Source organism: Petromyzon marinus, chromosome 4, assembly GCF_048934315.1.
Source record: "Petromyzon marinus isolate PM22_M1 ecotype Great Lakes invasive population chromosome 4, UKy_Petmar_22M1.pri1.0, whole genome shotgun sequence".
NCBI lineage: Eukaryota > Metazoa > Chordata > Hyperoartia > Petromyzontiformes > Petromyzontidae > Petromyzon > Petromyzon marinus.
In genome coordinates, this window is record NC_133670.1 from 17,715,195 (window position 1) to 17,731,996 (window position 16,802).

At 47.6% G+C, this 16,802-nt stretch overlaps 1 protein-coding gene across 9 annotated transcripts; it reads left to right on the forward strand.

The window, feature by feature from the left end:
* The first annotated feature begins 3,323 nt into the window (after positions 1–3,323).
* ATXN7L3 (ataxin 7 like 3) lies at positions 3,324–16,802 on the forward strand. Of its 9 annotated transcripts, none has more exons than XM_032945830.2 (13): positions 3,324–4,701; positions 5,324–5,376; positions 7,006–7,138; positions 7,540–7,711; positions 8,958–9,091; positions 9,499–9,521; positions 9,620–9,665; positions 10,761–10,795; positions 12,578–12,673; positions 12,774–12,817; positions 13,426–13,497; positions 14,651–14,754; positions 15,141–16,802. In XM_032945830.2, the coding sequence occupies exons 1-13, from the start codon at positions 4,644–4,646 to the stop codon at positions 15,287–15,289; spliced, it is 1,119 nt and encodes a 372-aa protein (XP_032801721.1). In that variant the 5' UTR covers positions 3,324–4,643; the 3' UTR covers positions 15,290–16,802. The 9 variants fall into 9 exon arrangements, with proteins under 9 accessions (XP_032801721.1, XP_032801723.1, XP_032801725.1 ...); XM_032945832.2 differs by having other exon boundaries at positions 8,958–9,061; XM_032945834.2 differs by having other exon boundaries at positions 3,324–3,938; positions 9,602–9,665.

A 16,802-nucleotide genomic window follows, 5' to 3' on the forward strand; every position in this document is an offset into this window, starting at 1 on the left:
TCTGCATTTGTTTATCTTTGTTTGCAGTCTAGTTTGAGTGGCTACATGAGCTGATCACGAAGTGCAATCACCACACAACTTTGGTACTCAAGACACATGATTGTATAACACATGGTGAAGAACCTGCAGTATCATACATAACAGTAGCCCACATCCAATGTTTGAACCATACTTGGGTGATGCAAATCCCTATACTCGAAACAAGTTTACTTGGGTGCCTTGTAAGAGCTCCTCAGTTGCACTGCTGGATGAGGGTTTTTTAATATTGTGTGGGGAATGGAGGTTATTTGACCATACTTCACGCTGCTCCAGGTTGGTGAAGTAGGGGAGCGTAAACGGCGTGGCTACAGGACTTTCCCTATCCTGACAATGTAGCCCCACAGCAGCTTACAACAGGTGCCCGCACATCCATATGCAATCCAGACTGAATCCTACTTTGCTTCTGAGATCCGATGAGCTCGTACTTATTCCGGTTGATTTGGTAATAGCCGTATACCCGTTAAAGGAACAAAGCCCATACGATTAGGGAGGTTATTCTGGCATTTGGATTGTAACCAAGTCATGAAGCTGTGAAATCAAGAGAGAGTTTGCGTTGGGATGTATTCCTTTGCAAAGAAATCGGGAGCTCCGTGCAGGGCTTAGTGGCCTTGACTGGGCTCATTGGATGTGGTCTTTGCTCTGCCACCCATTGTTTGAGGGGGTGGGGAGGAGAAAACTTCAGCAATACTTCGAAACAATGTGCTTTGCTGTATGCATGTCATCAAAGTGAAATGCGTGCGCGTTGTTGAGCCGACCATATATTGTGACACTCGGCATTTAAGAATACGCATTTCCTCGCTCAGCCCAGCTACGATGAATTCCCACAATTCAAGGTCCCTTAAATAATCGATTCCCTTTTGTCTAGTTTGTGCAGTCGATACTGTCTAGTTTGTATTGCACGTCTTGCTCTAATCTCGTTCCATTAGGTTAAAGGCAACAGTTGCATGTTATTTCTAGAAATTGTATCGTCCATTTTTACATGCACAGTTCATTATAACCAGTTGAGACCTTTTGAAAATAAGGGGGGGGGGGGTTATAGGGAGAGCGGAGTTAAAATAATAGCAAAACATGACACTGCACAAGGCAAACCCGTAAAAGTAATACAATACATCAACCACAAGTTATTTGGAAAACAATTCTGGCAATATATAACCGATTGCGTTGTGGTCAAGACAAGCAAGATGTTTGAATCGCACACACAAATATCCGGTTGAATATTCTTAAGTGGTCAACGCAGCATGCAGCTTGGGAATTTCTCCGGTGACGGAAAGAGCAGTTATCCATCATGTGTGCACCAGCCAGCCACCGCAGCAGCATAGCTGCACAGTGGCTGTGCCATATTGCCCTTCACACGGTCGGTCGGGCTTGGCACAGCAGAACAAACCACACCTGGACCGTTTAAGGTGGTTCTGGGGATGGCGAAGCCAGGTGGGCTGCTCACCCGACCCAGTGAGATGATTGCCAACGATTCCGATTCGAGCAAAGAGCTTGGGAAATGTGTTATTCGGTGAAGGTGGGGAAAACCAGTGGTGGTCGTATTCTTTGGGTCTTTCGGTAAAGTCACGCAGATAGGTTCAAAGAAAACAAAAAACTACGACGATTCGACCGCAACACAAGCGGTCGTCTCCTGAATGACGACCGCTTGTGTTGCGATCGAAACGTCGTAGTTTTGTTATTTCCTTTGAACCTATCTACGTGACTTTATGAATTCCTGCAGTCACGAAAGCTTTAAATCAAGTGGTGGCCAACCGCTGTGATCGGAAGAGTTGGCAAGTATATAGATGGTGTGGAAGATCCTGGTGGTTGCAGCGAGTCCAATTCCTTCTTGCACCTGAGAACTGTTCACAGGTGGATGGCGTGTGCCACTGTCCAGGTAAGGGCTTTAGTTTGACGGTGACATTTAAGATTGTTCACCTGGTGGTCACCGCCAGACTCCACTGTCATGAAGGGCTGGCACCGAGATGGAATGTCCATCTCATAAGTGGACACTGGCAGTGGCCAAGGGTGAAAACCAAGCTTAAAGTAAATTGTATCAGGAACAATACTATACATTCATACGGTACAATGTGTTCATTTATTGAAGACGAGAGGGTATGCAATTGTTTATACTCGAGGGACGTCAATTGTAAAGGAGTGCCCACATTTAGTTTAAAGTATTTACTTTTGGGATACGGCACAATGATTGAGGCGTGTAAATTTGCGAAAGCAGCTTTGAGTTCTCAAATTAGCATGCGTTTACTGAGCGTCAGAATAGCTGCATGCCTAAACACGTGTAAATGAAGCCACGCACGGGTTTCCACATTTAGGCTCGAAGGGCATGTGCACCGCATGCCAGAATTTATAACAAAAAAGCGACGTGTCTGCCGGGAATGCGCATGATCCCAGGGGTTTTCACTGCAGAGACATTGCACAGGACAACCCCAGCCCACGTTTGTCAATTTCCACCCCCCACCCCCCCTTCATTTCACCGTTGCCAAACTCGGGAGCTCCCTCCCGAACCCAGTGGGGTCAAACTCACGCGCACCAAAGTGCCCTCCGCCACCGAGTCGAGGCGCACGTTCAGGACGCCGCAGCCGATTGGCCGAGCTCGCGATCAGCGCCAGCCACGCCCTCTCCAATCCAGGCACGCCCTCTTTTACCCCAGCCCCACCCCCTCCACAAACCCCCCCCCCCCCGAATCTCCCGCGCGCTGATTGGCCCGGTCTCTGCACACAAAGAGAACGATCCCCCGGTATATCCGTAACAGACTGTAGGGGCAAGTGCTGTTAGCGAGCACCTATGAAGCCCGGAACGGTACACGAGGGGGTGGGTTGGCCAGCACCACGCTCGACCGCCTTTGTCTCCCCCGTGGCGATGTTTACTTCACACTTCACCAGGTACTCATTTGAGGCTGAGTCGACCTAGGGGGAGGCCCAGGACCGTGAGCCTGAATCGAACCCGGTTCGCCGGGTTCATGCCGCTCCCCACTCTCTGCACGCGCGCGCGCACAAACCCCGCCCCCGCCGCGCGCCCCACATCGCGCGTGGGCGTGGCGATCGATGGCGCTCGGGGTGGGGGGGGCCCGGATGTTGTGCAGGAAGCTCCATGAATGAAAAGTGGACGCGAGATCTCGCGCGACGTCGTCGAGACGCGATCGCCCCGGGTCGCCATCTTAGCCAGGGAGAGGGTGAGGGGCAACGGTGGCAGAGCGAACGTTGCGCACCCTCCCCCCCCACACGCTGCGCGCAGCTGCGGTGACGTCACGGACACCGGCGAGTTTCGATTGGAGGCGGCCGCGCGGCCACGCCCCCTTCCCCTTACCCAACATGGCCGCCGCCGCCTGACGCTACAAGGTGGGGGGGGGGGGGCGGTGGAATTGCCCTTCCTCTTGTTCTTTAATTTTATTTTATTTCAAAATCCGCTGCCCACGCCTATGTATTATCGATAACAATAACAACGGCGTGAATGTTACAGTCGTCAAACAACAACAACACCAACAACCGCGCGTGATTACCGTTCGGGCAATGGGCGGCCGCCGCCGCCGCCGCGCGCTGCAGGGCGGCCCTCGCCTCTCCGAGCGCCGCTGCCGCTGCCGCCGCCGCCCCTCGCTGCCCGGGCGATGCCCGTGAAGCGGCCCGCCCGGCTGCGCGGTGACCGCGACCCCCGGGCTCCTCGTCCTCTCCTCCTCATCCTCCTCCTCGATCAGCCGCGCCTTTCTCTTCCTCGCCGGCAACGGCAGTAGTAGTAATAGTAATAATAGCAGCGGTGGTGGACTCGCGACCGAAGTAGACGAGACACCCACGTTCTCGTCGGAGAGACGCGCCGCTCGTGGAGGATTCTCATCCTCGGCTTTCTCCTCTCGTCCTCTTCTTCATCCCAAGCAGAGGCAGCAGAAGCAACAGCGCAAGCATTAGCAGCAGGTGCGGTTGAGCCAGTAAAGCCAGCCCCAAAATCCGGGCTCATTCACGGGGAGGAATAAGACAATTTGTGCATTCTCATCCATTGTCTTCTTTCACCGGCTCTAGCTCCATCGTATAAATCGGGAGCAGGAACGACGGTCGATTGTCACGTAAACCGCGCCAGACTCGGCCTTCTTTACGGGGTGGCTCTCTGCACCTGGAGGAATCGGGAGTGTTCACTTTCGCCTGCGCAGAGTGGAGCTCCTTTTCGGATCATCTTTATGCCCGTGGGCTTGCTCCATCAACCACCGACATCAGAAGCACCTGTAGCAGTAGAAGTACCAGTAACAGCAGCAGCGGCAGTAGACCCTTAACACATCTGGACCTGGGTTGCTTCACAGGGACCAAGATTCCTTGGATTTCTCCTCTCCCGGCTCCGTCACCGGCAGCACCAACAAGAGAACACAAACAGCTTCGCCACCACCAATACCATACTACCAGAAACCTCAGAAGAAGAATCGTCACTTTGAAACCCTTAAGCCCAAGCAGATTTTTGCCCTTGCAGAGTTCCCACACGGGGACTCCATCCCTTCTGGTTTCCAAATATCAACTGACTCGCTCACCACCAGTACCAGCAGCGGCATCGGCAGCAGTGAACCCCCCTTCCTCTGAACCCTGGAGGTGATCGTACGGAGCCACAGTGAGAGAGGGGACACATCCCCACGTATGCGTCTCTCGACATTGCTTGTCTGTGTCACTCGCTTGCCAAGGAGCACTGAAGAGCGTGAGTTCGCCAGATCTTTGTTTTGTGTGTGCGTGTGTATCGGTGGCAGTGCCAGGGTGTGAGCGAGTGGCGCTCCGAACCCTGCGAGTTGAGTTTCAGATTCCCAGCCACGGCGAGTGAAGTCCCCAACCGGTCCCTGGCCTCCCGAGTAACCGAGGGCCCATTAGGGCCATAAGTGAGGACTTTGTGCGGTGCAAACACGGGCACCGGTGGGAGGGAAGGTAGTGGTGGTGGTGGCGGAGAGACGAAGGCGGTCGTGCGCGGTTCTGTGACCACGGACGGACAACCCCTTCCTTTGTGCGCCGTGTTCGGCCTTACAATAGTTTATCGCCTGTTTTAAAAGGGTCCACACGTGGAATCGTCTTGGCTGATGTCGGTGATTTAAACGCACGTGTGTGCAAAATGGTCGAATGTATAGACTCGTGGCGGATGTGGGTGGGTTGTGTTTGTGGCTCCGCTTTGTTTCTCACTCCTGCTGGCTTGCCCAGTCCATTGTGTCGCTTAATTCCTGAGGTCGCTTCAATTTGTCTCGGCGGTGCCAAATGATCGTGGGACGTGTGTTGGATAAGGCGAAAGACGAGATGCATCGCCTACACGAGTGCGCGCGTGTTGTGTGCGACAGGAGGTGGCTGCGGTGAACTCGGAGGGGGCGAGTTTGTGGGCTTGGACATGGAGGTAAGGAAAGAGAGGGGGTCCACCTATAAAGCAATCGCGCACACAAAACCAGGGGTCATTTGATAAGCGCCTTCCATTTTCCCATTCGGCTCGTGACAAAAGTAATCATTTGCAAACGTTATACAATCCACTGCCGGGGCTCCCACGCTGTGGCGGTGGTGATGGCGGGGGTGTTTTAATTGGTGCTTCAACGCTGGTAGCTGCGGGTTTGCTGTTCAGGGTGGTGGTGGTGTGTAGAGGGGACACGTGGTTGAGCGGTGGTGTGGTGCTTAGCGCGCTGCACTTAGCTACCCGGCGACCCGAGTTCGATTTCCCGCTCCGGTCTACTCGGCCGCAAGTGAGGCCTGGGATACAAAGGCGGCCGGGCGTTTGCCCCAACATCCTGTTAAGGCCATACGGGGGATCTGTATCTTTGTAAAGGGGGAGCACCGTGTGTACTACTGATTGTCAGCCGCACGAACCACTGCACCTTTGCCCCCCCCTTCACGGTCATTTTATATTGCGGGTTTAAAAGGAAAACCAAATCATTGTCATGTATGTGACTTTTATCACAATTGGCCGCACGGTGTGCCTGGCAGGCGCACTTTAAAATGTAAATGCGATTATGGCCGTCTCAAGCCGTAAGCGTTACGGATACAAAGCTTGGCTGTGCATTTCGGTGCTTTAAAATCTGTGCTCATCGCTACAGCTTCGGTAATTCAATTATGCACGACATCATCAGGAAGCGATTCCCGTTGGGCTGCGGTGTACCCTGCGAACCCTGATGTTCGTCGCATGTTGACTGAGGTTACCAACCCCAAGTCGCCACAGCGGCTCGTCTTAAACAATAGCCGCGTCTCTTTATTGATTCGTGTTAACGGCCTTTACGAACCCCTGCCGTAACTGGTTGTGGAACAGGTAATGTGTTCATACAGTGCACGGACAGTCTTGATGTTGAGTGACAAATCTTTCAGCACTTTTCGCTCTGAAAGGTCCCATGATCGGACAGTGCTTATTGGCGGACTGTTGTGTTACGCCCTGCATCTTTACCCAGTGGTGTAATATTTGTGTCGTGTTTAGCTTTTTTTACGGACCGCAGTTATTTTTTTTGCTATGTCATGTTTACAGTATACTCCAGCACAATTTTAAAGGGTGAATTTATGTTTCTTCATATTTAGGCATTTGTATATCCCCCCCCCCCCACCCCCATAATGTTCAGCGCTTCCTTTTACAATCTGAGCAATATCGCAAATCATTCTTTATGGTATAATATGTATCCTGTAGACACATTAGATTCAGTTTGTAAAGCACACACCTTTAGTATAAATACTCTAAATTCATGCACATTCACAGGCATTTGCCCATTCAGGCTTAGCTCGTGTGCTTATCCACTGTGTACGATCAACCAAGCCAAAAGAGACAATTGTTAAACCGCCGTTTTCTCCCTAGGCCCCATTCTAGGTCCTAAATCTCCTTCCACTTTACTAGACACCTGTCTCCTTCACTATGCCGCATTATGCCTCTTGAGCTCTGATTTATGGACCCGTAAATTATCCTCTAGAGTACCACACTGGGTGTGTCACTGCTCAAATACGCTTGTGGTTTTCGTGCGTTGTACTGAACCCTGCTTGTTGTGGCGTGTGGTGGTAGGCGATAGTGCAGGAAGTGTACGGTGACCTGGTGGAGGATGTGTGCCTGGGACTTTGTCTGGAGGCTCATCGCTCCGTTAAGTGTGGCTTCTTCTTCATCGACGAGATGGACCCCGAGGGCATGCAGGAGTTTGGTGAGTGGTGGAAGAGCCATTCACATGCATGGTAACAAAAATGTGGCATCCAGTTAATGTCCTGTTACCTTGAGGGTGCCTTGAAGGGTTCCTTGATGCAAATTGCATTGTTAATCCAGTTTAATTTCCATATTAAATATTTGTATTTTGCAAACTGCCCGTTGGATGTACCTGCTGCAACATGGAGAAATTTGCATAATATCGCCAAATTATAGCAATGTTATTTTTAGACTCGTGATTTATAGTGTACGTTGCAGAGCGTTATGGCAGAAGTGCAACCAGAAGTGCAACTTGTGCTCTCACACGCCTCACTCCCTACCCGACCCCACCCAATCACCTGGCACCATCACTGCGGCCGCCGCCGACGACGACACCACCACCACCTCCTCATTCCGGTTCAGAAATCGTGGACAAGGCGGGCGTGGACGTCTTTGGGCAGGTGTTCAACCAGTGCAAGAACCGCGACTGCGAGTGCCCCAACTGTGGGCGAACGATTGCGGCCGCGCGATTCGCGCCGCACCTGGAGAAGTGCCTGGGCATGGGGCGCAACAGCAGCCGCCTGGCGAACCGCAGGTTCGAGCCAGATTGCCACCCCCCCTCCCTCCCCACCACCGTGCTTGGTGTCCACGCAACGCAGAGAGGGGGAAGTGAAGCTGCCCTCTCTCCTGCCGGCAGCTGCCGCTCATTCAATTCGGCACGGGGATTGCTTTACAAAAGTGGTGCTCTTCGTGATAATGTGATTTATTCATTCCAGGAAAGGCTTCCTTAGTCCGAAGATTTGTTTTCATCAGAGTTCTGCATGAAGGTGTTTGTCCAATTTTCCTTTTCTAAGGAGTGTTATACATGTGTGAGGGAACTGGAGCACCTGGAGAATACCCAAGCGCATGAGGGTTCAACATTCAAAGGGTCACAACCGATTGGTTTCACTGATTTATTTGCCATACTGCAAGCTCCTGGTCACCTTTCGTGCCAGCAGTTTGGAGAGTTGCACAAATATACATGATCCAACAACTCTTGCCTTCAGAGCACTGAATTTCGGGTGTGTTTGTGGCAATGGACTACATAAAGAAAACTAAATGCACCCCTGAAAAATGCATGATTTTGTATAATTATTTTTTCTTTCTTCATTCTTTTGAATGAACTTTCGTATTTTAAATGGACAAAGCGCCAGAGGTGAAGTCTATGACAACTCTATTGCCATATTGTATTGCATGAGTGAGGGTGCAGTCAAGGCTATTGAACCAATCTATCAACATCGTGAATTTTGCTATAGACCCTACTCGTACAAACTTTACAGTCTTCAATATTTACATTCCCGCTATTGATGGTTACCATATTCGTATTGGGGTCCATAGACCTCTGCGATAATATGTACACATACTCTGATGGTGCATTGTCTTTGAGTTGTGCGCCTTTTGGCGTCATCTGGTCCAACACTATGTGAGACTAGGCTCTAAGGAAAGCTGTCTCGGGTGTGGACCAATCAATTTCAAGGACGGTGCACACATTATCAGAGTTATGTTTTTTGTTTGCATTCCAACCGCAGGTATTGTGGTCAATGCAAACATGACTCCTTGTAAAAAAGGTGTCAGTTTGTTGCCAGATAAAAGGGTAAAAAACCCATTATCATATTTTGCTACTGGCAAAGGAGGGTCCAATGGAATATGTACGCAGGTGTGGTTTATGATTACTAAATTGTGGTGAATGTGCTGAGCATCTGGTGTCCTCAACCGCAAGCAGTCTACACTTTATAAGCCGAAGAGATCGTTAATGGTGAGCGTGCAGTGCTTAAAGTGGACACCTTGTGGCTATGCTGCAGGCTTGCTAACAGCAACAGCAACAACATGACTAAATCAGAAAGCGACCCGGAGGATAACGACGATGTGAATGACAACGACTGGTCCTACAGCTCCGAGAAGAAAGGTGCGTCAAGGACAGGTCCGCCCGCTGCAGGTGCAGAAGCTGATAACGCTGTCACAGTTTGTATTTGTTGCGAATTTAACACATTCATTTGCTTTGCTATGTAATGAAAACAAAAAAATCGCCGTATTTTTTGCTGCATTTCCCCAGATGGCAATACTGAATGTATATTTTATATCTGGACTTTCGGTCACGTGCATGTTATCTTGATTGAATCGTTTAAAAGTAGGACACGTTATTCATTGTATCCCGTTATTTCCAGATTGCCAAAATGCTTACATATGTTAGTGAAACATAATACATAATAACAATGAAATGATATATTTGGAATGGTTCTAAGGATGTTTGCAATCTCGGTGTGCCACGTTTGTTTGTTGTACTGCTGATATTGCTTCAGATGCAATGCCTAAGTCATGACTTTTAAATTGTGTCATTTGCAGCCAAGAAGAGAAAGGTGGAGAAGGTAAGTTTTTATGGACTGACATCACAGACATACCGATTATTAACTGCTACGATGCAGTGTGATCAACTTTAATGTGAAAGCCTCTGCTGTCGCTACAGAATCCCAACTCGCCCAGAAGAGCCAAGCCTGTCAGGCACAAGAATGGTACGAAGTGTGGAAATGTGGGATCTGTCAGCTGCATACATACTAGCATCGTTACAATCTTCTCTTTTTTTCATACCCAGTAACCAAATAGGGGGAATTTTTTTTATCAGTTTGGCGCATATAGCGAAATATCTGGCAATAAACAGAATTTGTTTACTTTTTCAACTCAAATATGAAGGGAGCGGCCACGGTGTAATGGTTAGCAACACTGGACTTAGAATCCCGAGTCAATGGATCTATTCAATCTCCCAGCACAGCAGTTGAAACAATGGGGAGAGTTTATTAAATCCCCCTCGCGGCTGTCCACCCAGCAGTATACATAGGGGTACGTCGCATTAGATTGCCAGTTGGTGTATGGTGCGTTAAAGTGTGGGCACACCCATCTATTCTAATAAGTGTGGTCAGCCTGAAAGAGGAGACCAAACGCTCCCTAGAGCTCCCTCTAATGGGGATTCTTAAGCCAGCGGAAACGTAAGCAAGCAACTGCAGGATTTTACCTTGAAATGAATAAAAATGCACTTTGGCTGCTGTGCCGTTTGTACGTCTGCCTGTGCCAATCATAAGAATCATTACTAAAATTCCACTCAACTTACCGATTCCTCACTTTCAGAACTGGCAGTAGTCTGAAAATAACTAGCAGTTCACAGGTTGCCATCATTGGTGTACTGCTGTAAGGGTTACTTTTTTTTGGGCATAACACCAACACTCGTCGGAAGATTCTCTCCAAAGGCGCTCCCGTGCTCCCGTCACACCCCCTTCATATATAATTTGTCATACCGTCCAGAAGATTGCCAACTGCCTCCTAACCTCTTTAAGAAACCCTTATGCCGTTCACCAACAGCCTTCAAATGCACTGTTTCCTTTTTTAAAATGTTCCTGGGCTCTCACCCATCAAATATCCTGGCCAATCAGAACAAAATTCCATATGTTCACAAGCTCGATAATTTTGGAATGCAGCAAGTGACGAGGACTCGTGAATACAAATCTTACAACCGTGTACCGGTAACCTGACATACTTTTAAGGTTGTATACGATCTTAAGCGTGCTTGTATACCATTACATTTATAATAAACATGCATTTAAAATGTCTTTCAGGGGACCTTGGTGGCGCAACTTCAGAATCTGTAAAGGTACACTTAATTACTTGCACCTTGTAACATTGTTTCCCAATAGAAGAGCGCATTTTAAATGGTAAGATGCACAATATTTATAGGGTTATTAAAATAGTTTAGCATAATTGGTAACCTAAAGAGTAACTAATTTATCAATTTGGCGTACATACGGATGTGTAGTAGTAGTAAACATTTGACTTTTTCATGGAAAACTGAAGATGACTAATGGTTAGCATCAGGGAGTCGAATCAATGGATGTTCAGGTTCACAAAAATGGTCTCGGAAAGTTGAGTTCCCTTATACTACAAATCAGTTTAAACAGTTCAAATCTGCCTATTAGCTCAGAAATAGCGAAACAGAGACCCGTGTCACCTACAATGTTATTTTTAAGAATATACATGCTTTTATTTTATTTGATTGCTTATGGTGTACGGAACGTTGATTGCTTTGTTGTGTTTTTGTGTACGTGTGTTCGTTGTGTGGCTTATTGTTTTTTTTTGCAATATTAGCAAAGTATCAAAACAAGGACCCAAACAAAGCAATCAGACGAAGCAATTAGCATGCAATGTGTATTTCTTCGTTTGATTGCTCATGGTGTATGCATTCATGCAAATGCAAAAGTACGGAACAATACAATAATGGATACACCATGAGCAATGAAAACAAGTAATAAGCATTGTATAGCATTTATCACATTTCCTTTAAATGTTTAATGGTTATGTTGCAGCTAATGCTAGAGTTATAACCCCCTTCAATTAATATTATTTTAATCGGCAAAATTGGCAGCTCTAGGCCTGTATTTGCCTATGTGTGCGCATGCGTACATCGCTATCCAAGATCCCGAGTGCCGCCGTCTCGCCTATGCCGAGTGTCATGCTCTGACCACAAGTCGTCTCGCCGAGGGACCACGACAAATGTTCTATAGTGTCATACATAAAAAGTGAAATTGGCCAAGGAATCGCAGCCATTTTCATTTTTAACACCGCAGCTACAAGTGCTATACGTTTTGATGGTTTGAACCGGTTAAAACAAGTAACCAAATCCTCTTTTTTCCCATTTTGGAGCAATACATTTAGTAGAAATTCAGTTTCCTCTTGGTTCATGAAAATAATGGATTAACTCCGGTTTACCGGTTCCGGTTTTTGGTTCGACTCTGGTTAGCGGAGTGAACGTGCAATCCGGAGGTTGCTGGTTCGAGTTCATCTCCCGGTGCAAAATTCGAATCAATGGATGGGGCAAGTTTCTAGCCCCATCTTTCTGCCTGTGTCCAATCATCTGTGTAAATGGGTACACAGCAGTCATTCGATCGGCAGATCGTGTGTAGGGGTAAATTGTGGGTGTGCCCCCAGTGCTTCGAAGACGTGTGGTCAGCGTGTGAAAAGTCGATCGAATGCCCTCTACTTCTAGAGCTCCCTCTCGTGGAGGCAGGTGGAGGCCTACACCTTTACCTTCTAACTGAGAAACGAGGACCAAATGTCTCTCACGGTGACTTAGGCCGTTGTGCCGTTCATACGTTTGTGTGTCCCGATGCATGCTTCGTTACGAGAATTTTATCGGAAACTTACCAGTTCCTCACTTTCGGAACTGGTTATCGATTCTGAAAATGGTTACCGGTTTTCCGGTTATCATTTGTAACAACCATAATTATCTGTGTAATTGCTTAATATTGGGAACCTGGAACATTTGCATTGATGGATCTATATCTGTTATGTAAATAATGCATGTACCCAAATTCAGGTATCATCATAAAGGCTAAGGAATGTTAAACGTAGTGTGTCTGCCCGAAACCTTACCTTGCAGACATGCCAGATTCCCAGTTCCAGCAATGCTGGTAGCACCAGTTCCATAAATTACGAGAGCCTGGGACCCCAGGAGCTCAAATCCTTCCTGAGTACCGTACGTTACGTCCTCGCACGCAGCACGCATGCAGACCATTGTTCCGACGCGGCCATCCCTTTCCGTTCTGGGGGATTTATTTGTGCCTCTCGATTTGCAGCAATGCGGTGTGGTGTCTGAACACACGAAGAAGATGTGCACCAGGTGAGGCGAAGGGTTAAACGGCAGCACAAAGTACTTCCTGTTTCGTAACTGCTTTGCTGAGCGGCGCATTGCTATTAACCCTTTAAAATTTTCTTTTAATCACGTGCTTGCAGTGGAAACGTGAATCTATGTTACTAGTTGCGCTAATTAAATGGATGCCTGTGTCACCACTGATTGCAATTGTTTGTGAATATACGAAGATGAACATTGCTTTACTTTTACGATGACTACTCAAGACCTTAATTACACCCATCTTAAGTTTTGTTCACAAAATGCATTTTATTCATCAGTCCACTTACCCCCTAACATGATGCCCTTTAGTGAATGCTAGCTGCAATTTGGAGCAGATAACCTTGTTTTTTATGCTAATATTCTGAAGCAGCGACCTAATTGAGGGATCACTTACCATTTGAGCAGAAGACATAAGGTCACGTGAAATGAAAATAATATTTTCAAATTAATTTCGCATTATATTTTCTTGGTCTGAACGGCTAAGTGAAGGTTCCGTGACACAAGTATGAGGTTGCAGAGCTTTCCTTTGAAACGGCCTATCCTGTGAGGAGGTGAAGGCCATACTCGGTGTTCAACAATGAAACGCTTCCCCGTAGGTCCCACCGCTGTCCGCAGCACACAGACGATCAGCGCCGCTCCGTCCGGCTCTTCCTTCTCGGGCCGTCGGGGTGAGTCCTCACATCATTGACTGTCTTCACCCCAAGGAATTCTCATCTTTACCGGACATTCTCTCCTCTGCTGGATGACGACGGTCTCGTACTGACATCTCCGCTTCTTGTCCTGCGTGGCTACATTCCGCCTTGTGTCCGTCTGTGCTTTTTGTGCTTGGCCCTTATGCCTTGTTAACACTGAAAATTGCTGGTTACAATGGGAGAGGTGTTTCTTCACATTGGTAAGTCTTATTTTGTATATTTATTTCACACCGGATATTGTGGAGCCTCATGCAAGATGCCGTTTTTTTGGGGCTCATGGAAGTTGCATACGGTGAGAATTTCTCAATGCTCATTTGCCTGTGCTGAATACATTGAATTAAAATAGTTCAGATCATTTATTAGTGATAACCTTTCTATGTATTATATGCGTACATGTACACACTGGCGGAGCCAGTGGGGGGGGTGGGGTGGCACGTGCCCCCCAAATGATCCGATCGAAATCCCTAATTTCGATCGGATCATTGGGGTTTATTAGTAATAAATCGGAATTTTGCAACCCCCACTGCGTAGCATATTATTACGTGCCAGGGACTCTGAGATGATAGGACAATAGTCTTAGTCCATAATTGGCAATAAGTAACGGCAAAGCAGTTATAAGTGACTCGCAGAATTATGCACAGTTGCGTATACAGTACACGACTTCCCTGAAGGCATTCACCTTCAGCGAGCGCGATGCCGATCACATACGGTTCGAATTCGACCCTCGATCGATGGCTATGCCATCGCCGCACACGCGTCGAATAAAAAGCAAGAGACAAATCCTTACTAACAACTCGTATAGTAATAATAGGTTTTTCCCCTTTTTCTGGCAACAAAACTGAAACCTTTTTTACAAGGATTCATGTCTGCATTAACCACAATACTTGCAGTCAAAATGCAGCAGCCTATGGACACCTGTTTTGTGCATTGTGGTCACCCATTTGAGCGTTATTCGAGCTCAACATTGCTTAGCTTTTGAGATCTTGATAGGATCGGGTGTATTGCGGGTGATTTGGTCATAAGCCCCCCCCTACCTGAAAATCCTGGCTCCGCCATTGGTCTAATCATGTATATGGTATTCACTGTTTTCCTTGCCTGCTCAGGTTTTAACATGTTCTTTGCCTCGCAGGAGTGCGCTGATGGAGCCAGAGGATGTGGATGTGGATGGGTTTGACGTGGGGGACAGCACGTCGTACGATACCTCACCCTCCGACTCGGTCTCCTCCAAAGCGAGTCAGTGCAGTCTTTCTGCAGTCCTCACTTCTCCCACCACCTCTATCCCTGTTTAATTATCACAGCCACGCTTGTTTTGCACTTTTTATTCATCAGAGACTTAATGTGTAGACAGAACATTTTTTGCTTTTGCACCGGAAAGTAATCTTACCCTGTGTTGTGTCACTCGACTCTTTTCACGTAATTTCTGAAAGTAATTGTGTATCATTTAATCGTTGCATGTGCCAATTATTGCTAGTTAATGTGCTTTTATGTTTCATCCTTCATCCTAATGCTTCCATAACAAAACATCTTCAGGTGATTTTTTTAAAGCCACCAGTGGAGTTGTGTGCTTTTCCTTGAAAGTGTAGGAACTTTTGCTGTGTGCTCTGTCCTCTGCGCTGAAGGCACGAACGCATCCGAGTCAAAAAAGAAGAAAAAGCCTCCCCCAGCGGGTTCTCTCTCCGGCTCCAGTGGCGCCGGCTCGAGCTCCGGCTCCAATTCCAGCTCCAAGAAGAAGAAGATTCGTCCGCCCACGCCTGGATCGGCGCAGTGACGCCAGCGATACCGGGGATAACAACAACAAAAAACCCATCAGCGAGGCAGTTTTCTGTGCACGGACCACCAACCCCACATGCCGCACCCGCCACTCGAAACCCCCCCTTTCAAACGCGCCGTGCATGTGAACCACCACTAAGACTCCAGGACAGCGCTGTTCAGCGAGATGTTGCACCCCGTCTTGCGTTTGTTGATCAAACTGTCTGAAGTTAAACTGGACTCGGTGCAGCGTGACACTCGGGGAAGATTTTGGCTGTTACGGCCTGCGGTTAGAGCAATGGGTGTCCGAGCCTGCCGCCTGAACGCCACGTATATGGCTTTCGTCTTCGCACTCCTGCCATCCCACCCGCTCGTTTGTCTGCATGACCGCGCATGTGCAGGTTGGCCTAAGTCAGTGCTCTGCATGCAGCTGCGACACTGGGTGGAAAAGAAGCCGAGCGGCGACGTTTAGAAAATTTCTGTGCACACTGGTGCATGCTTGAGCAGGTCTATGCATTTGACATGGTCTGTGGAGCCTATGGAGACTTTGAAATGCGGTGGCTTGAACTTCAACTTAGCATGAGGACACAACAAACACCAGTGCCCCGAGTCAAAAAAAAACCTGCACTTTGCTCACTGCTCATTGGGTGCTACATGGTGTGCTTTCACATTACACTTGCCGTGCACAGCTGATAACGGTATCCATTGCTGTGCAAGAACAGTGATGATAACATGGTAATGTAACTGGAAAGGCCATTACCATTCATTGTATGCAGTATGTCTCTTGTGCACCGGATTTAGCCGGACGCGATATAACTTTATTCTGGTTAGATCTGTGGTCTGTACTATGATTATGCGAGTGCAATAGTGGACCAGTGCGGTGCATTGTGGTCCGTATTGCAGACAGGACAGTGAAGAAGAGTGCTCATGGGAGTACTTGTTTTTTTTGGCGTTTTTAGACACAGGTGAAAATAAAATCCAGATTTTCCCAAGGGTAAAGAAAAAAAATCTCAGCATTGTATGATAGATTCCATGTTTCTCAGTACAGTAGAATACTGCCGTCACTCAACTAAATCTACAATAAATAGAATTTGCAGCGGTATTTTGGAATCTATTGTTTTGATTAATGTGTAGTATGCATTACTTACGTTTGCGTGTTCGATATTTGAGTATTAACACTCGTTTAGTGTACATGAGCTGTGTAGGTACTTGCGTTGAGTTGATATATTTTAAGTGGTGCATTGTAGCGTCCGGTGTAATTGACTTTTTTCTGTTTGAAATGTAAAAGTGTGGAGTTAAAAAATAATACGGTTGAGACGATGGCGTATATTTCATTGCATTCACACTTGTGATTTTGTTTTGTTATTTGCATAAGTATGGTAACTCCGCAAGCTGCGCTTGTGCAGTGACGTGATTGCCCCTGTAAGCTTGTGCAACTGGAGTGCGTGCGGTGTTAGTGCACACGTGGTGTCTGTGCACATTTGGTATATTTACTGCATACATTGACATGTCCAAATAAACATTCAAAGCGG